General features: G+C 42.1%; 1 protein-coding gene across 6 annotated transcripts in view; it reads left to right on the top strand.

Moving 5' to 3' along the window:
- The first annotated feature begins 1,306 nt into the window (after window positions 1-1,306).
- Window positions 1,307-24,470, top strand: part of znf512b (zinc finger protein 512B) — a 35,602-nt gene continuing 12,438 nt past the window's right edge. The window contains exons 1-9 of one of the 6 annotated variants that reach the window (XM_037772801.1): window positions 1,307-1,561; window positions 2,085-2,328; window positions 6,293-6,427; window positions 20,269-20,348; window positions 20,506-20,634; window positions 20,924-21,099; window positions 21,211-21,482; window positions 21,576-21,653; window positions 23,503-23,637. In XM_037772801.1, coding sequence (XP_037628729.1) covers window positions 6,295-6,427; window positions 20,269-20,348; window positions 20,506-20,634; window positions 20,924-21,099; window positions 21,211-21,482; window positions 21,576-21,653; window positions 23,503-23,637 — 1,003 coding nt within the window. In that variant the 5' untranslated portion in view covers window positions 1,307-1,561; window positions 2,085-2,328; window positions 6,293-6,294. The other 5 variants (XM_037772803.1, XM_037772804.1, XM_037772806.1 and 2 more) reach the window with 5 other exon arrangements.

The raw sequence follows: 24,470 nt of genomic DNA, 5'->3' as shown, positions 1-24,470 counted from the left end.
GGCTCCATTACATCATGGTTTCAGATGGTTTAATAGGAAATATTAGGTCATGACGACTGGCACCAATCAAAGACTGAAGAGTGTTGTTTTTACTGAAACCCAGTGAGGTGGCAATGATGCTATGAATGATTCATCTGTATGAGCTGTGATACGGGGAGGATGTGGCTTCACACACACCATATGTTAAACATGTATTATTAGCTGACTTACATGGGGGGGATGCCAGGAGTGTGCACATAGCCTGTAGTCAACTTATACACAGCAATTATTAATCCAATATTGCATTGACTGTAGGCCTGTGTGTGTTATTGAGCTGCTATTATCAATAGGGTTAATACATCGTGTTAATATTGACCTTGAATTTTGGGATTGATTATTATAAATATCAGTTTTATATAATGCATGAGCATATATATAGCTGATGTGTTCATTTGTTTATTTGTTTTGCACAATTTAAGACTACACAACATAACAAATAAATATTTTGTTATTCCAGTGGTTTATTCCCTGCAGTGCCCGGCCTACAGTAAGGTAATGCCTGCACACACATAGCCTGTAGTCAACTTATATACAGAAATTATAAATCCAATATTGCATTGACTGTAGGCCTGTGTGTGATATTGAGCTGCTATTAACATCAATAGGGTTAATACATTGTGTTAATAAATGTAAAATATAAATGTATTGTTATTCTATGTTCATATTTCATCTAATTCTTCTAATATATTCTTTATACTGTGTATACTATAGATTTAAAGTCTAGTGTTGATATGTATATATATTCCTGTACATTGCCTGGTTACCCTGCTGTTGTAACACAAGAATTTCCCAAATTGGGATCAATAAAGTAGCCTATATATATATATATATATAGCTAATATTGCATTGACTGTAGGCCTGTGTGTTATCGAGCTGCTATTAACATCAATAGGGTTAATACATGGTGTTAATATTGACCTTGAATTTTGGGATTGTATGATTGATAATTAGTGTTTTATATAATGCATGAGCATATATATAGCTGATGTGTGGAGCTTTAAAACAAACACATTTTGTTATTCCAGTGGTTTATTCCTTGCAGAGTGGCTGGCCTACAGTAAGGTAATGCCTGCACACATTGGACTATATATGATATATTAGTATAAAGCTGCAATAGGCTGCAGGACGCATGGGGGAGAACATTTTGGCAGCAAACTAGATTAAAATACTTGGCGAAGGTTGATTTGAGGAATTTCAGCCCCTGACCCTTTTTTTTTTTCGTCAGTGAACGAGCGCAGTTACGTCGAGAAGAGAAGCAGCACGAACCGGCAGCTATTACTGCAGCTTAGACAGAAACCCCCCCCCCTCATTATTATTAATAATATGCTCGATATAGATAATACTAATAATAATAACGCGAGAGTTTGCAAGTTGTGCCTCAAGACTGTGTAGTTTGCAACTGTCAAAGGTGGAGGAGTGGATACGCGCATGACCCAACACACATTACTGTAATACTGTACACGGCCGCCGCCGACGAGATAATATCCGTATAAAAAAAAACAGAGAGAGAAATAATCCCGAGGTAAGGAAACCGAGGAGTGCACGGCTTTGTTTTGAACGTTTCTGCTTCGTTTTCTTTTCCAAAGTGCTTCTCCTATTCGCCGTCGACATTGCTGCACTAAATAGATGTTTCTGTGTGCCTCCCTTTAGCTCGAGCACAGAGCACAGCGCGAGGATCTTTTTTTTTTTTTTTTTTTTTTTTTTTTTTTTTTTACTCCTCCTTCGTAATAAAGTCGCCATTTTGCTTCACTGCCTATATAAACCAACCCTTGTATTCTAATATTTTTTCCTACCAGGAGTCGTGGAGCTACCTATCTTTCCTGCGTATTTCTAATATATGTGGTTTTTATAATAAGGAGAGAAAGCTGCAGGAGAAGTGGTGTGCCTCGTGGTTGTATATAGCCTACATATTAATGCAGGAGAGGAGAGGAGAGGAGAGGAGGGCTGTTTTTTTGGAGACTGGGAATAATAAGGTGATTTTCTTTTTCATGTGCAAGACGAAAATTGTTAATTTCTGCTCTGTTTTTTCTTCCACCTCGTCGGAGTTGTTGGACGACGGTGTGACGGTGTGACGGCTGTCCGCTTCCTCTCAGGCCGCTTCCCATATGCCCAGTCTGACCGGTCCTTGACGCACAGCAGGTGGTGGTGGGATTTGCCATGTAACATAACATTGGTGCGAAAAAAAACGCCCACTTCGGTGCCTGTCTGCTGACCCCACTCCTACCTCACGTGGGTGACCCGGGGCCACCCGGCACCCTCAGCGCTGGGTGGGTGACTGACCGACTTCAGGTAGGTGTGGCCGTGACTAGAGAGTGTGATCACTCTTTTTTCTTTTTCTTCACCACATCAACTCTGTAACCTTGTTGTAGTTGACACACAGACAGACAGAGCATGGCAGTGTGCCACGTGCGTATAGCTAGAATACTTCTTTTGCAGGTTGGTTTGTCAGCAGATTGTGTGCGAGGGAGGTTTTTGTTGTGTCTAGCTAAATGTATGGTAATGTATGACTGTGGTTTAACTTGGGAGAAATAATCTTTTATAAAAAAAAAACACACCAGCTGCAATGTTATGTTTTTTTTGCTGAACAAATGCCAGAGCAAAACTAGAAAGTGTTATTTCCTAAAGAATATTATAGGAATGCCCCAATTTGTAACATAGGAAACTCAAATGTGCACAGAAAAGTACAGATGTCACTATTGAAACTCACAAGCAAAGTGATTTCATTAATTGTGATAATTCAGAAGATTGTTGTAGTTGACACACACAGCATGGCACGTGCGTGTAGCTAAAATACTTCTTTTGCAGGTTAGTTTGTCAGCAGATTGTGTGAGGGAGATGTGAGTGGGTGTCACCAGCAGGTTTTTGTTGTGTCTACCTAAATGTATGGTAATGTAGGACTGTGGTTTAACTTGGGAGAAATAATCTTTTATAAAAAAAAACACCAGCTGCAATGTTATGTTTAAAAACACTGCTGAACAAATACCAGAGTAAAACTAGAAAGTGTTATTTCCTAAAGACTATTATAGGAATTTGTAATGTAGGAAACACAAATGTGCACGGTGCACAAAAAAGTACAGCTGTCACTATTGAAACTCACGAGCAAAGTGATTTCATTAATTGTGATAATTCAGCAGTGTCACCGGCAGGTTTTTGTTGTGTCTAGCTAAATGTATGGTAATGTAAGGACTGTGATTTTACTTGGGAGAAATAATCTTTTATGAAAAGCTGTAATGTTATGTTTTTTGCTGAATAAATGCCAGAGCAAAACTAGAAAGTGTTATTTCCTAAAGAATATTATAGGAATTTGTAAAGGTAGGAAACACAAAATGTGCACGGTGAACAAAAACGTACAGATGTCACTATTGAAACTCACAAGCAAAGTGATTTCATTAATTGTGATAATTCAGCAGACTGTGTCTTTTATCTCTCGTCACCACATCTGTTTATTTTAAGAAGTTAAATTGCTCGTCTGTTCTCACTCTGACACATCACACAGGAACCCACATCAACTCTGTAACCTTGTTGTAGTTGACACACACACACAGCATGGCATGGCAGTGTGCCACATGCGTATAGCTAAAATACTTCTTTTGCAGGTTGGTTTGTCAGCAGATTGTGTGTGAGGGAGATGTGAGTGGGTGTCACCGGCAGGTTTTTGTTGTGTCTAGCTAAATGTATGGTAATGTAGGATTGTGGTTTAACTTGGGAGAAATAATCTTTTATGAAAAAAACATCAGCTGCAATGTTGTTTTTTTGCTGAACAAATGCCAGAGCAAAACTAGAAAGTGTTGTTTCCTAAAAGAATAATATAGGAATTTGTAACATAGGAAACACAAATGTGCACGGTGCACAAAAAAGTACAGATGTCACTATTGAAACTCACGAGCAAAGTGATTTCATTAATTGTGATAATTCAGCAGACTATGTGTCTTTATCTCTCACCACCACATCTGTTTATTTTAAGAAGTTAATTTACTCATCTGCTCACACTCTGACACATCGCACAGGAACAGGAAAGGCGTCTTGTGTCGGCGGGTGCAATATTTCTGCAATTTGCATCGTGCAAATACTAGCGTGCTCACCGTCCCTTTTAAAGTCAAATTTATCACAACAAACTGAGCATTATTGTCGTTGTGACGGATGAGCCGTCATCGCTCAATGTACAGCATGGCGTGTAAACGGACACTGAGTGGCCCCCGACGGATGACCTTTTGTGTGCTGTTGTAATCCATTAGGAGAGTGACACGAGTGTGGGCTAAGAGAAAGCATGCTGGATCGTAATCAGTCCTACTTAGCATAATTAGTGATTTGTCAGCCTTCATCTATTAGACTGTCCCATGCTGGTAGGGAACGAGGGTTCAGCACAGACAGCTCCAAACTGACATATTATAGGTCCTGTTCTGACCTGACATTAACATGCGTTCTGAGTGATCCAATCACAAGTGGACAGCTTTAAGTACGTCTGTTCACACCTGGCATTAGAATGCATCTCCACATGCGTCTCGAGTGACCACTTGTGATCTGATCTCACTTCCCCGCTCTATATGCAAATAAACACGTAGTAAACACACGGCTAACACAGCAGACGTTGTGACGTAATATTACATGAATGCCAGTAGTAATAGCCTACATATTCGTGCATATGGGTACATTTTAATGACATAAAAATATAAGATTATTGTATCGGTGGTCCTCGGGGACCTCTGTGCCGCTGACACCGCCGCCTTTGCAAGGCGACAGCGGGTACAGAGCTTCAGAGTTGGGGTTGAGAGCTAGCAAGTGGACGGGCGAGCGGGTGTCAGCTCCGTGCAAAGACACGAAATATCGCCGACAGTGTGATAATAATGCACTTTGCGTGCCTAGTCTGATAGTCTGTAGATATGTAGCCTATAGATAAGATATATTTTAATAACATACAGTTGTACCAACAGGATACAGTAGAGCACAGAAGCTGTTACCATGCTGCAAGGCAAGCGCTCGCGTCTGCCTGTCTGTCCCAGCGGGACGTCAGTTGAGTAGACGGTCCTTAATGTGGCCCAGGACACATTGGCGTACACACTGCTAAATGAATGTGGCCATATGTGGCCCAGACCACCTCTGAATGTGGTCTGAGCGATCGAATCTCAAGGCGACCTCAATGCGTCTTGAGTGCGTTCACACCTGTACTTAGAGCTGTCCACTTGTGATCCGATCACTTAGGACACATGTTAATACTGGGTCTGAACAGGGACAAAGGCTTACTATGGATGATGGTGGATTGGTGAACTATGCTGTGTAATCTATCTAGCAGTCAACAAATGAATATAAGCTCTCACTTAAAGGTACAGTGTGTAGGATTTGGCGACATCCAGCAGTGGTTGCAGATTGCAACCAACTGAGTACCCCTCCGCTCACTTCTCCTTTTCCAAGACTGCGGTAACGTGAGCCACCGAGTGCAAAACCGCGGTAACGCCGTCCGCCTCGCTCAGAGGTCATACTTACCATAATAACACAACTTTAGGAGCAACGGAAGTCAGACGGCAGCTGGCAGTACCACGGTTTTTCCCTCTACGGCTCACTTTACCACAGTTTCACAAGCGTGTCAGAGAACTACGGTGGCCTTCAGGTAACGTAAAAACGTGAAATGCTCTCTCTAGAGTCAGTGTTTGGTTTGTCCGTTCTGGGCTACTGTAGAATCATGGCGGACTCCGTGAAGAGGACCCACTCCCCATGTAGATATGAAGGGCTCATTCTAAGCTAACGAAAACACAACGATTCAGGTGATTAAACTCTAAGGAAAACAGTTATGAATATAATATTGAATTTCTGCTAATAGATCCCCTGAAATGTTACACACTGTTCCTTTAAAGCACAATAACTTTACTGCTGACCCCGTGACCTGATCGAGGGATGCATCACTTGTTTTCATAGTAAAGAAAGGGGGCAGGAAAGTACCTTTGACTCACCTTTTGTCTAATGGGCAGAGCATGGAGTTGGTGTGTAAGTGAGAATATTGATTTTGAAATGAAACATGGAAGGTCACACCCTCATTACCGCTGCAGATGATGTGTGTGCCTGCCTCCACTCAGATAACCTTCAGTCTAACATGAAGAAAGTGCACTGTAGAACAAGGGGACAGTATCAGCATCACAGTGGACTCTGCTAATAATGTTTTGACAAGCGATGGAACGGTATTAATGAGCGTCAGAAAGCATCCTGATATCGCCTCTAGCTATCAATCTCTCCTGTGTGTTTTTGTACCCCCCTATCGCAGGCATGGAGAGCCCAAGTGGCCCCAGGCTAGGGAAGCTGTCCTCATCAGGGCTGCCAAGGGGCCGGACCCCCAAGCATGGACATCCCCAGGAGCCTGTCAGAAGCACGCAAGGCCCAGAAAACAACAACAAACACAGTGAGTGACGAGCCGCCGCACTCCGTTAAATGAAAACAGTGTGTGACTTTAGATCTATGCAGCGTTTATTCACAGATTGTTTTAAATGTGGGAACTCGGGACGCTTTTGTTTGTGTGACCCAGCTTTGCTCTTGGGCTGAAAGAATAGCTCTCGTTTGCATACAGTGTGACACACTGACACATATGTGATGGTTGCAAATTTTTGTTTATATTCCATCGGCTTTCAACTGGCTGGACTTTTGTTTTGTAGCTTATAACAGCACTAGGCTGGCTGTTCAGAGCTTCACTGTTGTTTCTTGAGGATTTGATCAACATACCACACATATACCAGTCTCTGTTGCTTTTTTGAATGGGTTATATTTTACTAAGAATCAATGGCTCCCCAGCTTCAATGTAATTCTACCCCTCTCACCACAGAAGGGCCTGGAAACTACAACATTTTTCCTCAGACTGCCTTTTACAGTGAGAATACCAAACAAACAAGCATTGCCAAGCACTGACATTAGTGAAACCCTAAGCCATCTGGATGGAAATGGAAGATTTTTGGAACGAGAGAGCCAGGCTGGGGAATTATGTTTCAATCCAATATCCAGCAGATCATCATGACTTTGTTAATAGAGTCGGGCAGACTTGGAAAAGTGGAGCTCTTCTAATATGACCCAGTTGTTTTGGTTGCTACAAAATAGCCCCTCATTCCCAGACACACAGCACCAGCACTAGACTAGGTGCTTCAATTTGTTTTCTTTCCATGTTAATATTCAGCCCTGTAGGCTGGATTTGCATGCCTGTGTGGGTGCGTGCATGTTGTGGACAGTAATACAAAGCTGATTTTGCAAGACAGAACTTAGAGGGCAGGGAAGCATTGGACAGCTTAATCTTTTGATAGTTAGCAGTACAGCACGGGCTCACAGTATGCTCTCCTTATTGTATACAAGCTGAAGACTGAGTTCTGCTCTTAAAGAATTGATTGTAGCAAAACACATTGCGTTTGAATGATGGGTTTTTCTCTGCAGCCTCTCAGAGTGTTATGTGTTATAGATTCTTTTACACTTTATTACTCAATAAACAAGAGGTGTTTATAAATCAATCAAAGTTGGTAGTGGGCTCTGCGCGGATCGCTTTGAGACTGAAGGCTAGAAATGAGAGAAGCACACTTGGCTGAGGTTCACTAATGAGTACCGCCGATGATGTGTGTGTGTGTTAAGATGATGCTTTCCCAGGTAATAGCTTGGTCTTGGTCTTTACGGGACTTTCTCTGGTAACTTAAGACGGCTTGTCTGTTTCGCTTTCTTTCTCCACAGTTGATCTGCTTTGACTCATTAAAGTAGAGCTACCGGTACAGTAATTATATCAGTGTTTTTGATAGTGCAAGTCTGTGCTAAGGACAGCTCCCAGCACTATTTGATTGCACAAGATATAAATCTACATTCCACTATGTTGTAGCTGAAGAAATGGTATCTAGAACATTACCAGGGGTTTCCCTTTGCCTTTGGAGAGGCTTAGTTGGTAACTTTGCCAGTGGACTTTTATGGGATTATGAGGTTATGAGGTTTGAAGATCCTCTAAGAACATCCAGCAACCTTAAGGGGAAACACAAGGCGACTGGAACACATGCAAGAACCTACAGTAGTGTAAGAGTAGGAGTTGGTTTAGGCACAAAGCAGAGCATAAGAAATGCATGAGGATTTTTATCTCAAAAAGGCACTCGGTTACAGCGAGATTTGTATTCCCAAACCACCACACCATAACTGATGTGTGTAATGATTCACTCAGATGTAGTCGAGGCTAAAGCAGAGAAGATATTCATTGACTTTGATTGGACTCCTTCCAGCAACTTCGCCTGCATCAACAATGTGTTACCTTTTCAAACAACCTTTTCAAATCCTTTGCTTATTACTCGTCAGTGTCTGGCTTGAGCTTTTCTGTAGCTAATGATGAGGAGAAATGCTATACTGCTAATCATAATGAGCCTGGCGCTAGCTCGTCGATCCCAGGGGGACTGTGAGTCTCGGTTTGGGGGAAACAAAGACATCAATATCTTAGGCTCCCTGTGGAGGTTTTTCAGTGCTCAGTCTATGTCCGTTGTACACAGTGTGCTCTTCAGATAACCAGGTACCGCATTATCTGCCCTCTTCCCGCTGGCCGTGTTTCATTTTTCACTCCATGTCCGTGGAAAGTTTGGACTGTTATCACTTCTCATCGATAAACGTCCTTGTTGGAAACTTTTTGCATGATGTAACAATGAAGAAATCCTGTCTGGCTGGACTGGTTTTTTTTGTACTAGTGGTTTCCTGCAATCCCTCTATGATTTTATGCATGGAAACAAAGACTGCTGCCAACCGGGTTTGTGTGCTTTCCTAAAGCGGTGCGGTTGAGCTGTCACCTTGCCACACCAGACAACTAGCAGGAAAGGATGTGGTCCTTGAGGGTGACTTGCTCTCTCTTTGTCTCTCTCTCTCTCTTTTCTCTCTTGCTCTCACATTTTTTCACATTAACATCTCATTAGAGCCCTAGTTTTGTCTTTTTTTTTCTCCACCAGCAGCCTAAGCTGTTAAACAACCTACTGTGAAAGTATTTGGACAGAACTAATGCTGTTCTGCCAAATGCTTTAGGCAAAAGCCCTGAAATTAGGCTCCTTTCTGCAAACATTAATGCAAGCATAAGTGAGTGGAGTCTAGGCATGTGTTTGTGTGTGACCATCCTCCTCAGTTGATGGAGAGTGGTGCAGTACCTTACCTGATCCCAGGACTCAATTTTTTCCATTGGGCACGCTGTGTGTAAGGGGAGTTGGGAAGAGCTGTCTCTATCAGTATGGGAAAGGTCTGCATAGGTTTATACGCTTGTGGCTATGTGTGAACGTTAAACCACAGTAGGCAGAATGTTTTTCGCATCATTGGGCAAAAATTCCATAATAACCTTTCTTCATATTGTAATTCAAGTGTTCTGAGATAAAAGTAGACTCCTGCACCTCCTCATGGCTCTGTTTTCAGGCTTTAAAGGCCGTGCAAAGGAAATTCAGAGATTTGTTTCTAAACACATTATAAACGTTGGAAAATTAAATTATAAATAATAAATTTATTATTACTGAAAACGTGCAAAGGCTGTGAACATTGTAGTACTGGATTGTGGAGTTAGACCGTTAAACTGTTTTTCGCTAGTTTTGTGTTCTGGATTTTTTAGGCGGGGATGAAATCATGGCTCGATGACATACTGGAGTCATCCTTAACATAACTCCACCCGTCCTCACAAACCTGAACCTTTTTGAAAGGCAAAACAGAAACCCAGACAATTATCAAAGGTTATCTCGGTTAGCTCAGTCGGTAGAGACTCATACATCAAGGGTCATGAATTCAAGCTCTTTTTCTGTAAACTTGTAAAAAATGAATAGTCTTTCAAAAAAAAGAAAATGACCAAGTGTCAGAGTATGGAGTACCAGGGCTACGAATGTCTTTGGGACTACCAGGACCACAAAAGCAAGCACTTTGTCCACGGAAGCGAGGTCTGGGTGGGGGGCGCTGTAAAGCTCGAGGCCGTGAAGCCAGAGCCTTTCCAAGCCAACCGACCGCCTCTAAGGAAAAGAGAGTTGAATCCCCCGGGCAGACTGCACGACGGGGGCCGTTACCAACCTCACACCGTCCACGAAGTCCTCAGAAGGACTCAGGCCCCGAGCGACACCGGGCAAGCGGTCTTCCGTACGCCACATTTCGCCAATCCGCCTGTCGGACAGCGATTCGGCGCTGGGCTCTTCCCTTTTCGCTCAATGCTACTGAGGAATCCTGTCCTGCACCTTCCCCGCTTGTGGGTGTGGTTTCAGCCATGGATTTATTAAGAGAGGTTTCAGGTTTCAGCACCTTCAGTGACATGCCCCCAGCGTCTCAGAGCAGAGAATACTGCTGATTTTTCCATGATTTTGAAAAGCTTATTTTATATACTTAGCGATTTTTTTAATCATTCAAATTTGGCTGGGTGGCTAGTAACACATTTTTCTGTGGTGTGACAAACCCAGAGTGCATATTTATTTTTGCTTCACACAGACTTTAAAAAATCTAGCCCGGTAACAGGAGACTTTGGCCAATCACAGGTCATTACAGAGAAAGAGCGTTACTATTGGCTGTTCATTCAATGGAGGCAGCTGTCAATCACTCACAAACTCCGATCAAACGGTCAAACTAGGCAGCACTGATGAAATATGAATAAATATTCTGTTACTGTAATGCCTATTTCTTGCCTCAAATGTTTTCAGAAACATCTTGTAGTGTACTGTTTAGCTGTAAAATGACAAAGTTTGTGACCCCGCACAAGAGTTTGACTGTTTGATTGGAGTTTGCGAGTGATTGACAGCTGCTCAGAGACGGCAAGGCTCCAGCTCGGCTCTGATTGGTTGTTTTCCTACAGTCTGTTAAATCTCGTAGTTGCCATTAGGAGCACGGAGGACACAGAGGCACATGATTTTTTTCAGACTACCTGTCTCATGCACTACTGTCAGGATATAGCGACCGTTTTATAAAAATAACTTTTTTAAATCATATTTGCTCCATTTCTACCCACCACAGCTTTAAATGTGTTGTGTTGTGTTTACATGTTTCCATGTGTGTGTGCACAGACACCAGTGTTCTCAAATGACAGGCCACTACTCTGACTGCTGGACCTTCATTTCAGGCCCACAGACGCCATCTGCTGACCATGCATATCTGCCTCAGCAGCAATCTTTTGCTCCCTCTATTGCTTTCTCACACTTCCTCTCGCTCGTTTGTTGTCCCATTCTCCACACATAACCGTCACTACCTTTCCTTTTCATCCTCCCTCGAACTCATCTTTCTCTTGTCTCACTTATTTGTCAGTATCATCAGCAGCAGCCGCACTATCAATGCCACCTTCCACTCCATCCTCACAACCCTCCTCACCCTACTCCCACCCGCTCCCCATCCTCACTCCTCTCACGTCTCATATTTCTTATATTTTGTAGTCCTCGCCTCGCGAGTCTCAGAAATTGGTGAAATACCAAAAGATGGAATCGATAAAGAGCTATAGATTGGAGAATGTTTGTTTTGGGACGAAATTGAATTCTTGCGCTTTTCTCAGCCTGATGCTGCGTCTCGTTTTGAGGAGAGTCCTTTGTCATCGTTGTCACACCTTCATTTGGCAGGCTTGAGGGTGGCAGATGAGAAAGAGTACAGGGAAATGGGAGAGATTGAGTTGGTGAGTCACTGTCCATACGGAGGACACTGCAAACAGTCTGGAGCAGGCATTGTCTGTCTGACTCGTATATACTATACGTGCTGTTGCATAAACAAGTGCCTTTTCTCATAGGTGCTGCTGCTTTATGCACTGTGTGTATACAACAACATGCCTTCACCATGATCCATGTATATTTTTCATATTTAATTACATTTAAAAATGTTTTATTTGCTTCACTGTCAGTTCGCCTGTCAGCATCAACCTCTTGGGATTCACTGGCCGCATATCATCCAAAGCTGTTGTGATTGGATGACACTAAACATACTATTGGCCATGGGCCAGATAGGCATCAGGCGATAGATTAGGTTTCCAATAATATGAAGCATGCAGCTGATGAGGAAGGCTGTAAAATCAATGCAGGTCTGAAGAGGCTGTGGAGGTGCCGTGAGTCACCAGATTACGTAGCAGGAATCTCAAGCCCGAGCTCTTTGCTTTGATTTAAGTGTGGTTTAGTGGTGCTAGTAAACTGAGCTCACCACGGGTCTTTGTGGTGGTGATTCCTGGCCTCTACACAAAGTGATTCCCTATAAAGTAGTTCAGCCCGCTGAGGGCAGTGAACATTGTTTTTGTTTAGGACCCTCACACTTCCTAGACTGGGCACTAATTACTACTTATTTAGTAAGAAGATCTCCCACTCCAAATCTGCTTATCAAGTAGAAGTACAAACCTTTAAATCAGTTGAACTATGAATAGATTATGTCCTAAACAAATACATCTATCAAACAACCACATGTAGAATTTTAAAATTCACAACTTTGATACCCCCACTGGCTAGCTCACGGCTGCCGCTCTGCACTGCTCTCATATGGCAGTTACAGCTGATAACGCCGTCCCGACTGACGGGGAAGTGTAGCACACACCCTTCGGTTCCCCTCAGGTAAACATTGTTAGCTCTGTCAGCACTTTCGCCGTTGTTTGCACTGTTTAGCGTTGTTAGCATCATTAGCTACGAGCTGTGGCTCGCCTTTGCCATGTTGGGAGCCGTTGAGAGGCAATAGAAATGTAAATGTAAAAATGTAAATCCAATTTTATTATCACACATTGTATAAAGCACAGCACACAGTGAAATTTAGCTACTATATTTAACCCATCCTAGTATACTAGGAGCAGTGGGCAGCTACTATATAGCGCCGGGGGAGCAGGTTTAGGGGGTCGGTGCCTTGCTCAAGGGCACCTCGGTAGCGCCCAGGAGGCGCTTCGGTCCCCAAGCCAAGTCCCCACGGACTGAGCTACTGCTGCCCCCCCCAGAAATGCTCCCAATCCTGTATTTAACACCTTCAGATGAGGAAATATATCTATGAAAGACTGTTCATACCTAGGAAATTTGTTGTCCATTATGTCTAGCCTCAAAGTTTAAACCATCATGGTATTATCTAATTCACAGAACCACTAAATATCATAGAAAGTAATATTATGCAAGTAGCTCACATTTTCCCAGAAGATTGTCTTTGGTTTTTACTCATGACCTCCTAGGATCCTGAAGCTAAAAAGCGCAAAGTAACAGCCAGTCTTTCAGCTACATCCCATGAAGCCCTGTGTGTTTTTTTGTGCTCGATATGAGGCCAGCATCTGAAGGTACTGGTGATGCTTCTCCTCGATGATGCTTCTCCACTATCAACACACCAACGTACTGTATTCCCCGTTCCTGGTCCTATTCTCGTTAAGCGGTCTCACATTATATTTTCTCTTTCTGCGATTTTCTTCTTCTTCGGCCAAAAACAACAAACACAAGAGGTTGTGAGGTTGCCATTTTCTCTCCAAATGCGCATGCTTCTTCTTCTTGATTTTGATGGCGGTTGGTAGGGCTGGTCAATATGACGATACATATCGTCAAAATTATAAAAAAAATGTCTATCGTATATATTTTTCTATATCGTTACTATCGCAATATAGGCTGGACCTTTATTTATTTATTTATTTCTCTATAATTTCACTTAAAATGTTCATTTTGCTCTCAAGTTCTTAAAATGAGAAAATACTTTTATCACTTTTCATTTGTCAAGTATTTAATTCACGCAGGAGTATACAAAAATAGGCTTCACCATGTGGTTATTTCATATAAACTATTTATTTATTGAATTACCAGAATACATGCTATATTGTGATATATATCGTTGTGGAGATATGAAAGGACCTATATCGTGACAGAAGATTTCTGTCATATTGCACAGCCCTCGCGGTTGGCAAACAATGTTATGGCGCATTACCACCACCAACTGGAATGGAGTGTGGATCAGGAAATGCGCATGTGGTGAGCTCCATGCCGAAGCAGACCCTATAGTAGTATGAATGGAACTGCGTGTGCGTCCGCACGACTGGTACATGTCCACAGCTGTCCACAGACGCGTAAAGACTTAAAACTAAGCCATGTGTACTTGCCCCCACCCCCCCGCCCACCGACCCTGTAACACTGGCAGAGTGATTTCATTTTACTATTAGAGGACGTGTAATGGCAAAACAAGTATTTTGCAGTGTTTTCATAAAAATATGATAACAAATTAGTCTAACCATGTTTGTGTGTGTTGTCAACAAGTGTATCTGTGTAAGAGATTAGCATAGAGGCACAGCTATACAAAAAGTCAGAAAGAGAGAGAGAGAGAGAGAGAGAGAGAGAGAGAGAAAGAGGGAGGGCAGGAAGAGAGAAAGAGAGAGAGAGGAAAAACAAAGACAGAGAGTGAGAGCCAGACTCACTGAGAGAGTCTGGTTTTCTTTCAGTTAGTCAGTGTCTGGATCACAAGACTGTTCTGGTGCTACTCCACCGCTCTTCTTCTTTTTACTCACTGTCTGGAATCAGGCCCGACTGGGAGGGAATTATGGGGACATCGTCAAAGAGAGGTGCGTATCGGATGGGAAAGTTTGTATTGTGGGTGTGTGTGAGAGTACAGAATGAAAAATAGCGTAGGAAAATAGGAAGTACTGTAGTAGGAGGTGTGTGTGAAAGTGCTGACGGGCCACTAAACTGAGAACGTGTGAGAGAAAGGAAAGTTGTGAAGAAGTAAGAGTAAAAACACAATAGATACACTTTAAAGTAAAAAAAGGGCAGTAAGGTCAAGTGGTTGTTTTCACTGTAAACCAGGATGGTTTACACATTAAGTGGATGGTTCCACTCTGTCAGTGTGTTTACCCTTCACTGTGTCCAGGTGTATCAGTTTCTCCATCTATTGTCTGTTGAGATTGAGGAAGTAGTGATACTGTGTCTTCTTTCCATGGAGTTGTGTCAGCGGTGTTTGTGTGTGTTGTCTTTCTCTAAACTACAGTATGTCTAAAACCCTGCTGTGCAGATGCAGACAAAGGCTCCTGTGTGAGTGTTTGTCGAGGAAAACAAATGACTGTTCTGTGTGCGCGCCCGCCCGCCCGTGTGTGTGTGTGTGTGTTTGTGGGTAATGTGTGCACCCTTGCACTCAGGGGGAGCAGTGGCAGGCGTAGCTAGGAGAACGTAGAGGTTATTTGAGATCATTAGGCAGCTGCCAGCACTCCTGGGTCCCGACTCCTCTCTTCTCTTCTCTTCTCTTCTCTCTTCTCCTCTCCTTCTTTTCTGCTTCTCTTCTCTCTTCTTGCCTGTCAGGGTTAACCAGTGCCGAGCAACAGTTGCAGACAGCTGGGAGCGAGTCACAATCTGACATTAGTTGAACAGCTGTTTTATCCCCGTGGCCTGTGCCTGAGAACCGGGGTTTTAGATTTGACACAATGGGCCTGCTTTGTTTCATACCAAGACAATGGTTGTGATTGCTGAGCGCCACAGCGTGCAACCCATTATTAGGGCTGTGTATTGGCAAGAATCTGGGGATACAATATGTATCACTGGGGTATATACTGGGGTAACGATTCAATATATTCCGATATATTTCGATACTGTAAGCGATATATTGCGATTTTTTTTTAAATTTAATTTGAGGAAAACTGTAATAGTATAAAGAACACACCAGAAATACACCCATTTAGAATATGCAAAACAACAAATGTATACTGCATGCAAAAAACTACATGTTTTTTTTGCCCCAAACTGCATGTGATTATCATAAAGTGGGCATGTCTGTAAAGGTGAAACTCTTGGGTGCTCATAGAACCCATTTTCATTCACATATTTTGGGGTCAGAGGTCAAGGGACTCCTGTAAAAATCACCATGCCAGTTTTTGCCAGTGTTCATCTTTTTTGAAATGAAAGATGAGCAAATCCTGCAGGACAAGTCAAGTCTTTTTCTCATTTTGATAACCTCTAAAATGCAAATTTGTGTGATTTTTATATTTCAATGACTGAAGTCAGGCTGGTATCACTTGAAATGATTGTTCTCAGGAACGTTAAAGCTTCCATTTTTAAAGAATTTTAGTTTTACTGTTTTCAGTCTTTTGTTTTTAACCTAAGAGTTGTCTCATGTGAGACAGTTGTTTTTGTTTGTATGGTTGTATAAGCTCCAAATAGAAGAAGAAAATAGTCAAATGTGATGAAGGATGGCATGGTTATTTTAAACCATTTCTTAATTGAATTTACAGAACAATTTACTGTATCGTGATATATACCGTTACCATAATATAAAATTGCATATACCGTGATAAAAGATTTGGGCCATATCGCCCACCCGTACATGACATCTATCGCATGTCTGTTCGTCCTGGAAGAGAGATCCTTCCTCTGTTGCTCTTCCTGAACAATACATTTAAAAAAACATGTTTACTTTATCTTTACTACAAAAAGGGATGACTAAATGTGATTTCAGTTAGACTATAAATAAGGAAATGATCTATGAAACTGTTCATACCTAGGAAATATGTTGTCCATGTCTAGCACCAAAGTTTAACCCATTGTGTTGGACAGTTTTTCCTCGCCAAATTTAGCGTAGCTCTGGAGCGTTATTTAGCCTCCTTCGCAAGCTCGGTGACAAGATAGCATGACATGGTTGGGATCAATGGATTACTTAGGTTTTCTAGTTTCATAAGATGCAAGTGACTCTAGCTTCAAAACTCCGGTTACAGTGTTTTGAATCAATACAGTATCGTACAACATACTCAAGTGTATGGATATTTTCTTACCCCTACCTCATACTCAGGCAAGCAAAGCAAAGTAAAAGATGCTGAACATATTTTATTGTGTTTGCATATTTCACACCAGGAAAGACAAGTCTGCAGTTGTATATTTAATTTTTGCAGTTATGTTTGCACCTGGCTTGTTTGTGTACATGCCTATTTGCATTGTAGCGCTCTGAATGCAGGCCTAATAGTTCTGCTCGCTGGAAACAAGTGGATCTTATTCCCATAGCAACAAGAAAATATCTTTCCCAAGAGCAGGATTCATTAATTATGCCTTTCTTTTTACAAGACCTTTATTTTCTAAGACAGGAATTAGAATGCATGCTCAATTTCCTCCTCATCACAAGAGCTGCACCGCCGACTGCATCACCTCCCCAGCTGCTACCCAGACAGCTAATAGAGAAATGCCCTGTCGCCTGGAGAATATTAATACACTCATATCTATGCACACACAACGCACTCACACACACACTGGTAATGGTTTTGTGTACTTCTTTGTGCGCTTTTTACACATGTGTGTTTGCACCTTGTGTCATGAACTATTCCCAAACACAGCCAGGGACGCTGTGCTACTTCTCATTCAATCTTATTCTGCCGCGCCTTATTTTCTTTCTACCTTATTATTGTGAGTCTGAAGTAAAAGATTGCATATAATCCGTCAGCCTGCGTTTGAGTGAGAAACAAATAGAAGATAAATGAGGGGGAAAGTACAGAAGCCCTGAAAGGCAAGCAAGATTTTTTTTTTCTGGTGATACATTTTCTAAGTCTGATTTAAATTATTTTCTCTTCTGTGTTTATGACTTAAGAACAGGTGGAACATTTTTTTGCCAGGATAATCTTTCTAAGTCCCTTTTTTTGTCTGTGAAACTGGTAAATACTGGTAAGACTTTTTTTGCCTCTTAGGGAAAACAAGTGAAAAATTCAGCCTATATTTTTTTTTCTTCTACCTAAGAGGCAAAGAAAAAAAAAAGAACGTAGAAAAATTAGACTAAAAAAAATTCACTTGTTTTCAAACAGGAAAAAAAAAGTAACATAGAAAAATCGGCCTAAAAAAACAGTTTCACAGACGAAAAAAGGAACTTAAGAAAGATTATCCAAGCAAAAAAAAAATTCCACCTGTTCTTAATTCATAAACATGGGAGAGAAAATAATTTAGATTACACTTAGAAAATGGATCACTAAGAAAAAAAATGTCTCGCTTGCCTCTCAGGGCTTCCGTAGAAAAAAAAGGGAAAGTTGATACTGTGTAATAAAACAGTGGGAAAAAGGGAGAAGGGGACGTCATGGCAGGTTAGGCCTGGATTGTGTTTTTATACACATTAACATCACTGACACAGAGATGTTATGTGGGTCGAAGGCTATCCTTTTGCTGCCATGAGCTGTTTTTGCATTAGACGGCAGTTCATTTATTTGATGAAAAATCCTCCAACCATGTTTATAATCCTGGTAAGGCACACAGAGTGCTCTGATCCAGTTTGCCACAAATGAGCTGCACCAGGCATGTGTGCATCCTGTCGCTGCTTGTCAATGAGTCTGCGGGAGAAGAAAGCAGTTGGCAGACACGTTGTCATGTTCCTCGGCATGGGGAAGTGAAACCGATTAAAATGGTAGTCTATGCAAGACCACTGCTGCATTCCACTTCAAAACACTATCATCTGTACTTCAAGTGGTTTCCCTTTGACATTTTCTAGATCTGATATGACTGAATAGGCCTGAGCAGCAGCACCTCTTGTCTCCTGCTTGCCTTGTTTCTGCTGCCGCTATCCGGTCTTGCCAGATCAATGCAGGGGGAGCTGAGAGCACATGTAAAGATATATCACTCTGAAGAGTACAGCCTCAGCTCCTACCTGCAGCACTGTCATTCAGTATTCTGCTTGGTCAGTGGAAGAAGTCATCTGCCTCTGCAATTCTCTCCTCTCTCCCTCAGCATCCTCTCCTCTCCTCCCTTTGTCACCCCCCCTCCCTCTTCCTCTTCTTCCACATGCATACACTCATCCTCAGCTCCATCCCTCTCTCAAGTAGCAGAGGAAATAGAGTGCAGGGCTGATAGTGCAGAGGTCTAATTGTAGCAGAGGAGAGAGCAGTAATGAGCCAGTGCACCGCCTGTCCTCATACAAAGTTCGCATGGAGAAAGATGGGGAAGGGTGTGTGTGGAGGGAAAGGAAGGAAAAGTGAGAAAGCTAGACGGGAGGTGAGAAAAGAGGGAAGCAGCAGTATGAGAGATGGAGGGAGGAAACAATGGGGAGCAGAGAGAGAGAGAGAGAGAGCTGAGGCAGTCGGTCTGCTGTGTGCTGTGTCAGAAGGTTCACACAGGCGCTAGCGATTTATAGCTGATCTATTTGGCTCAACAGAAGGCCTTTACTCACAATGCCCTCTCTCCTTCTCTCTCCCACACACACATATTCACACATGTACTCTCTCTTCCTCTGTTTATCTGACAATCATAACTAACATCTTCATCGTCATATGCTTTCATGTTGATATTTAGTTTGAATTATGTGAGTGGATTGAAGGATTTTGGAGGTTTGAAACAGGTACTTTACTGAAGTTGGGTATTTTTGTAGCTCCGTAAAATGTCAACAACATATCTAGAGGTGCTAATATAAAGATTGTAAGGCTGTCAAAGTTAACACGATAATAACGAGTTACACAAATTCATTTTAACACCACTAATTTCTTTAACACATTAACGCAACAGGCAATTTTTAGATTGAAGCGGGCTTAGTTTTGAAGCTAGAGTGAAGATACTGGCATCATATGAAACTAGAAAACCTAAGGAATCCATTGGTACCAACCATGAGGCTAAATAACGCTCCAAACTTACGCTAAATTTTGGCAAAATAAACTGTCATGGACATTTTCAAAGGGGTCCCTTGACCTCTGACCTCAAGATATGTGAATGAAAATGGGTTCCATGGGTACCCACGAGTCTCCCCTTTACAGACATGTCCACTTTATGATAATGTCATGCAGTTTGGGGCAAGTCATAGTCAAGTCAGCACACTGACACACTGACAGCTGTTGTTGCCTGTTGGGCTCAAATTTGCCATGTTATGATTTGAGCATATTTTTTATGCTAAATGCAGTACCTGTGAGGGTTTCTGGACAATATTTGTCATTGTTTTGTGTTGTTAATTGATTTCCAATAATAAATATATACATACATTTTGCATAAAGCAGCATATTTGCCCACTCCCATGTTGATAAGAGTATTAAATTCTACATTTTGAACAAATAAAAAATGTGCCATTCTTTTGTGATTAATCACAATGAACTATGGACAATCATGCATTTATCGCAATTCAATATTTTATTATTATATTTTTAAATACTTTATTGACAGCCCTAGTTCATGTCCATATTTAGTTTGAATATGTGAGTGGATTCAGGGATTTTGGAGGTTTGAAAAAGGTCCTGTGCTCAAGTTTGTGTATTTGTGTAGCTCCGTAAAATGTCAAAAACATATCTTGAGGTGCTAATATAAGGATTTCATTAATTAATATTTCTTTGCCATGAATATGAAGTTCTTGCAGCACTCCGTGCTTACTCAGAAATGGTTCTCTCTCTCATTATACCAGGTCCGGTGTGTGATGAGCCAGCAGAGGGGAAGAGGAAAGGTCGCCCTAAAGCAGAAGTGCAGGAACTGAGAAGCATCCCTGTGAGTATCTCTCTTTGAACTGAATGGGTGTTTGAAGTGGGCTTCATTTTTTCCCTGCACAGAGTAGGCAGATCCCCATGAATATGCACGATACAACAGTACAGTATAGCGATAATCCTTGCATGTGTTGAACTCTCTCTTCCTCACCCCTGAGCAGGCCCATATGATAGTACAATGGAAGGAAGAGTTTAAGCGCCGCTCCAGGGTTAAGTGTCCGTGTTCAGGCTGCTGGTTAGAGTTTCCCAGCATCTATGGCGTCAAGTACCACTATCAACGCTGCCAGGGGGTGAGTCACTAACCTCCGTTCTTTCCTGTTATGCGGCTATTTCTACTTCATGCTTCAGAGTAGTCTTTAACAGTGGATCAAGATATTGAAGAAAAGCATCAAAACTTACAGATTATTTATAACGCTCACACCTCAAATATTTAGTGATTATTGACCATACATGGCTGTTTCAAGAACTTGTGATTAGTCAACTGAATGCTGCCAGTAACAGCTACCCACTGTCATTTTGTTTTGCGTAGGGAGGGAGCTCACTCTAAATCCCCTCTCCTCATGTCTGTGTTTGTACCAGGCCACCGTAGCCGAGAAGCTGAGTCATGGCTGTCCCTACTGTGAGGCAGTGTTTGCCACAAAGGTGCGCCTGCAGAAGCACAAGCTGTGGAACCACCCAGACAGGGTTAGCATGGAGCCCAAGGACGAGCAGCCTAAGCTTCAAAAGACCCCCGTCAAGTCCAACACCAAGAAAAGGTGACTGGGATTTAGAGCTCAAATTCCCACCCACACTGACCCACATAATGGTGTTAGTAACGTCATAATGCTGACTGCCCAAAACTGTCCTCCCTCGGTCTGTGAATTCAGGCCCATGGAGAACAGTCCCCCCTCGCCAGTGTTCTTCAAAGTGAAAAAGATCCACGAGGTGTCCACGCCATCTCAGAATGGCGAGCTGGCCCACCAGAAGAGCGAGAGGAAACAGCACAGCCAGCCTCCACAGCAGATTCAGCCGTCCCAGCCAGTCCAGCCTCAGTCCCAGGAGTCCCAGAGCACGTCATCTGATGCGGAGGGCAGTGAAAGTGATGGGGACAGTCTTCCCCCTTCTTTCCCTGACGAAGACCCGGAGCGAATGAGGCACAGTAAGATTACAACGTATCTTTTGTGATGCACCACGTGTTCTCATTAGATGCATGTACGTGTTTGACCGTTCTTTGCTCTGTGTTTTTCTGTTGAGCCAGGACGGAAGCAGAAAACACCTAAGAAATTCACTGGAGAGCAGCCGTCTATATCGGGAACGTTTGGATTGAAAGGTAAATACCAAAAAAACTCTCTCACTTCACCCTGTTGTTGACAGCAAATTATGTTTTTGTTTTTTTTAAATGAACACTTAAAGGTACAGTGTGTAGGATTTAGTGGCATCTAGCGGTGAGGTTGCAGATTGCAACCAACTGAATACCCCTCCCTTTCCAAGCATGTCGGAGAATAGAGAGGTGAAGTCACTCCCCTTCCGGTGGACCCCATGGGACCTTATTTTGGAAAAAATACATAGGGCTACGGTAGTCGACAGTGACAGACAAATATTTTTTGATCTCGTTTGAATTGCGCCATGAATCACACATACAGTATGATGTTGGTCAATTTACAGAACTGGGCAATTCAAGAAAGTCGCAGTAGCATGTAGTTTTGTGTGAAACCGCTCAGTGAACTACATCTCTCGTCTCGCACAACATACGTCACCAACACCAGCTAGCTAGCTAACTTAGCTATGTTCTACATGCAAATTAAACATTATCTTACCTGATATGTTTTATCCAGCGACTCCTGGTCTTTTTATCAGCCGGGAAGCGAAAGAACGAGCGAGACCCGTTTCTCGTGTGAGTACATCCCAGTACGAAACACACAGGCATCGTAGCTTCAGCGAGAGAGACGTAACTTAACGAAACTTTTGGGTTTGTAGTCTGATACTTCAACAGTTTTACAACAAACTGAGACTTTCTTGACTTGCAAAATTATGTTTTAAATTGACAAACATCATATGTTTGATTCATGGCGCAATCCAAACGGGATCCAAAAAATATTTGTCTCTTGCCGTTGACTACCGTTCATATTTTTTCTGAAATAAGGTCCCTTAGCGGCCCACCGCCAGGGGAGGGACTTCACCTCTGTACTACAGTGGCCAGTGTTTGGTTTGTCCGTTCTGGGCTACTGTAGAAACATGGCGGAGCAACATGGCAGACCCGCTCCCTATGTAGATATGAAGGGCTCATTCTAAGCTAACGAAAACACAACGATTCTTAGTTTCAGGTGATTATACACTAATGAAAACATAGTTATGAATATTATTTTCCATCTCTTCCATCTCCTAAACACTGGTCCTTTTACAACCAAACAGCCCAATGCGGTAATTTCCTGTGGGCGGAATATTAATAAGTGGAAAAAAAAAATTTGCGAAAAAGAGATTGTTACTATGAACTGGCTGATTCATCATTGATTACTGACAATGCAGCAGGCCACAGCTTGATGATTCACTGAATAATGGAAACTATAGGAGGACATATGAACCACTGCTTGAAGAAAGCTATGAGGATTGTGGGTCTTGGGCTTGTTCAAAAGAACTTTACAACATTGTGTGATTGGCTCTGTGAGTGATTGCGAATGCACCCTACTGCTGCGGATCAATGGTGCTGGTCTTTTAACAGAGCTAATGTGGTAACTGTAGAGGTGTTTCATACCCGACTAAATGAATCAGTGACTCACACACCAATCACACATCACATACGCACAGCTTTTACAGTATCTCCCTTACTTTCTGTCTCATTCATATGCTGAAAATGTCTCATGACTCATATAGCATACACAGGGCTGTAAACTACTTATCATCACTTATCAAACAATCCATCCAGGTAGCAGGACTCACTGCTCTCTCTTGCTCTCTTCCAGTCTGCCGTCACTGATTCAGTATAACTCAAAACAACCTCCTTTTCTCTACCTCTTTTTGATTTTTTTTTTCTTGTATCAGCTTTCCTTTTATTAGCATTTCTCTTGTTCAGCATTGTCCTCCATCTGCCCCGCTCTGCTTGCATCTCTCACTTTACCTTGAATATGTTCAATGGGAGTATTAATTACTACCACGGCCGTGTGTCTGTGTGTATGTTGTAGGTATGACTAAGGTGGAGGAGAAGCTGAAAGCGGGCCGTGCAAAGAGATCAGAGGGGAGTGGGTTCAGTGAGGAGCCCCAGAGAAGACCCACTTCAAGTCAATCCTCCAAGAAAGATCCAGCTACAACCAGTTCTGGTGAACATCTAGATACATTTTTTTTAATTTAGTAAATTCCCACATAGAAAAATAGAGCTCTAGATCTTGGTATCATTCGAAAACGTTACCAGTGATAGTATACCAGTGCAAATATGATAATTTGGTAATTTCTCTACAAAACCCAGTGTTCACCTCTACAAAAGCACAACTTCCATCAATTATGAATGATGTCATGTTGCCTTCCTTTTCTTAGGCCTAAATAAGATACATGATAAACACAAAATAGTGATATAGGGCTACAACCCCATGATTATTTTGGCAATCTGTCAATCATTTAGTATGTAAAATGTCAGAAAAAAGTGAAAAATGCCCCCCACGACTTCATAGAGCCTAGTGTGAGGTCTTCAAATTATAGTTGTTTTGTCTAACCAACAGTCCAAACCACAAAGATATACAATTACAAAAATATAGAACCGAGAACAGCAACAAATCCTCACATTTGAGAATTGGGACTAATTAATGAATGTTTGGCAATTTAAATCACTTAAATTATAACTTCTGTCATAAAAATTGTTGTAGATTGTTTTCTGCCAATCAGCTAATTGATTAATCGACTAATTGTTACAGCACTATGGTGCTATTCGTCCACAGAATAACTTAACAAGACATGACACAAAGCATTCCACCAACTTTTGGTACCAAACCGTTTCAATACTTGGTGCAATGGAACCAGTTTGGTGTGTTTCCCAAAGTATTGTGGTTTGATGCCCAACCCTTACCCAAAGTTCGACGTGTAATACCTGCTGAACGCCCTGGTTGAGTTTATGGTTCAAATGCTGACACCTTATGCCAAACAGTGATAGCCTGAAAAC

Source organism: Sebastes umbrosus, chromosome 6 (genome assembly GCF_015220745.1).
Source record: "Sebastes umbrosus isolate fSebUmb1 chromosome 6, fSebUmb1.pri, whole genome shotgun sequence".
Lineage (NCBI taxonomy): Eukaryota > Metazoa > Chordata > Actinopteri > Perciformes > Sebastidae > Sebastes > Sebastes umbrosus.
This window is presented reverse-complemented; position numbering and strand designations above follow the sequence as displayed.